This window comes from Fulmarus glacialis, unplaced genomic scaffold (assembly GCF_000690835.1).
Source record: "Fulmarus glacialis isolate BGI_N327 unplaced genomic scaffold, ASM69083v1 scaffold30951, whole genome shotgun sequence".
Classification (NCBI taxonomy): Eukaryota; Metazoa; Chordata; class Aves; order Procellariiformes; family Procellariidae; genus Fulmarus; species Fulmarus glacialis.
The window spans coordinates 1-694 of record NW_009193928.1 but is presented as its reverse complement, the minus strand read 5'-3'; the positions used below and the strand labels follow the sequence as shown (position 1 = coordinate 694).

The following is a 694-nucleotide window of genomic DNA, read 5'->3' as shown; positions in this document are numbered from 1 at the left end:
CAGGAATGCATTTCAGAAACACCTGTGCATATTCTAGCACTACCACCCTGAACTGGTGCTAAGCCAAGCTCTGCTTGTCCTTGTACTGCCAAGTGCCTTTATTGGATAGATCTTCCCTTGCAGTCACTTCTCCATGCACTTCTTACCTTTGGCTGTGTCGTAAACCCCAAAATAGGCTGCTCTGTAGATGATGATGCCCTGAACAGACACACTGAATCCTTGGTACAGGCCCTTCAAGCCATCAGACTTGAAGATCTTGATGATGCAGTCACCCAGCCCAGTGAACTCCCTCTCGGTGGCTCCTTTGCCCACATCAGCCGCCAGCCGGGTCCTGGCGAAATCCAGCGGGTAGACAAAGCAGAGGGAGGTGGCTCCCGCGGCACCCCCGGACGCCAGGTTCCCCGCAAAGTAGCGCCAGAACTGCTTGTGCCTGTCCACTCCCCCCAAGAAGATCTGCTTGTACTTGTCCTTGAAGGCGAAGTTGAGGGCCTGGGTGGGGAAGTACCGGATGACATTGGCCAGGTTGCCTCTCCAGAAGGAGATAATGCCTTGCTCCTTGGGGATGCGGACTATGCAGTCGATGATGCCCTTGTACTGCTTCTCCGCCGTGATCTGTTTGCTGGCATGCTGGACCTGTACGGAGGAGAAGGAGGAAGGGTGGGAGGGTAGAGAGAGAGACACTGCAGGGGTGACC

The 694-nt window shown here is 55.2% G+C and overlaps 1 protein-coding gene across 1 annotated transcript in view; it reads right to left on the bottom strand.

The window, feature by feature from the left end:
- Positions 1 to 687, bottom strand: part of LOC104083939 (ADP/ATP translocase 1-like) — a gene marked incomplete at its 5' end in the record, with an annotated part of 2,434 nt that extends 1,747 nt beyond the window's left edge. Inside the window, one exon of the mRNA XM_009587612.1 lies at positions 147 to 687. Coding sequence (XP_009585907.1) covers positions 147 to 687 — 541 coding nt within the window. The remainder of the gene's footprint in view (positions 1 to 146) is intronic.
- Between the last annotated feature and the right edge of the window lie 7 nt (positions 688 to 694).